The sequence below is a fragment of the Limulus polyphemus genome, unplaced genomic scaffold (genome assembly GCF_000517525.1).
Source record: "Limulus polyphemus unplaced genomic scaffold, Limulus_polyphemus-2.1.2 Scaffold9252, whole genome shotgun sequence".
NCBI lineage: Eukaryota > Metazoa > Arthropoda > Merostomata > Xiphosura > Limulidae > Limulus > Limulus polyphemus.
This window is the reverse complement of record NW_013674862.1, coordinates 15,016-16,436: the sequence shown is the minus strand read 5'-3', so window position 1 is coordinate 16,436 and position 1,421 is coordinate 15,016. Positions and strand designations below refer to the sequence as shown.

The 1,421-nt window shown below is 29.1% G+C and overlaps 1 protein-coding gene across 1 annotated transcript in view; it reads right to left on the bottom strand.

Annotated features, from left to right (window-relative positions):
- Positions 1–41, bottom strand: part of LOC111083360 — a gene marked incomplete at its 3' end in the record, with an annotated part of 5,739 nt that extends 5,698 nt beyond the window's left edge. The window contains exon 1 of the mRNA XM_022379853.1: positions 27–41. Coding sequence (XP_022235561.1) covers positions 27–41 — 15 coding nt within the window. The remainder of the gene's footprint in view (positions 1–26) is intronic.
- Positions 42–1,421: the final 1,380 nt, after the last annotated feature.

Genomic DNA, 1,421 nt, shown 5'->3' with positions numbered 1-1,421 from the left:
GTTTTATGTGTTGTTTTTGTCTTTACTCTAGTGACATACATGCTGTATGAAAAGGTTTTATGTGTTGTTTTTGTCTTTACTCTAGTGACATACATGCTGTATGAACAGGTTTTATGTGTTGTTTTTGTTTTTACTCTAGTGACATACATGCTGTATGAACAGGTTTTATGTGTTGTTTTTGTCTTTACTCTAGTTTCATCATATCCTGATTTTTATTATTTTTCATGTAGACTTTTTGATTTTGTTCAGAATTGTATATTCTGTTATTATTTACCTGTAAAAAGATGATGAGGAGAGTGAAATGAGACACAAGAATCTTGTGGTTTTTCTTAGATCACTGCCTAAAGAGTATACATATCACAATCAATATGGAAGTGAAGATTTATCTTACTCAGTGTTCCTTAACTATAGTTCAAAATACAAATAATTAAAGTATAACAGTTAAGAGCTTGCTATTGTATTCTGTCCAACCTCAGATATAATGTCCTCCAACTACATATACTGCTCTGTGTCTAATTAACTATTAAGTAATCTAACCTCAGTTTTACACAAGTTTCTTTTTACACTGACGTACCAGTTTTCTATATGTCTGTCATTAGATAAGGTTATCCACTTTGTGGGAGAATAAAGAATGCAAGTCAAACAAGGTTCATTAAGTAATGATAAAAAAAGTGAAATATGCTCTTTCCTACAATATCAACACGCATTGTTTGATAATGATACATATATCAACATGTATTTCAATTCTCATTCCAAGTCATGGTATAAATTGATACGTGCTAACCCTAACTCAATTGTACTTATTCCAGTTCCAGCTAGGCTGAATAAAGAAATTATTTACTTCACACATTTTACAACAAGTTGTTATTACAGACTTGAAGAGCTTAACTGAAAGTTAATACCCAAGATTTAATTTTCTGAAAGCAGACAGTGTGATGAATAAATTTAACTTTTCTCATCAAACCAAAAAAAAAGCTCAATTATGTTACAATATTTTTCATTCTAATTACCTTAAATTGCATGCATTATAGTACAGATCAAAGACTATAAACTAAATTTATTTTATTTTGTTACTGTTTGATAAATTTTTAACCCTGCCACCATCATGAAACTATATTATACAAACTAACAGTATAAATATACATCCTCAAGACCAGGACTCACTGGGACAGCATGCACAAATAAATAACATAGATTGAGTGTGTAAAAAACAAACAGACTAAATGAAAATTATTTTAACATATTCAATAATAATTAATATGTCAATCAAACTCAGATTACTTGTTTTTAAGGTTTAAAAGATGAATTATAAAATCTGTAATCTTTAACGTGTGAATTGTTTAATTAATAAATTAAAATACACTACCTCAGATTTCAGGAAGTCCGAACCAACGGCAAAGGAATCAAACCCTATATAGAAA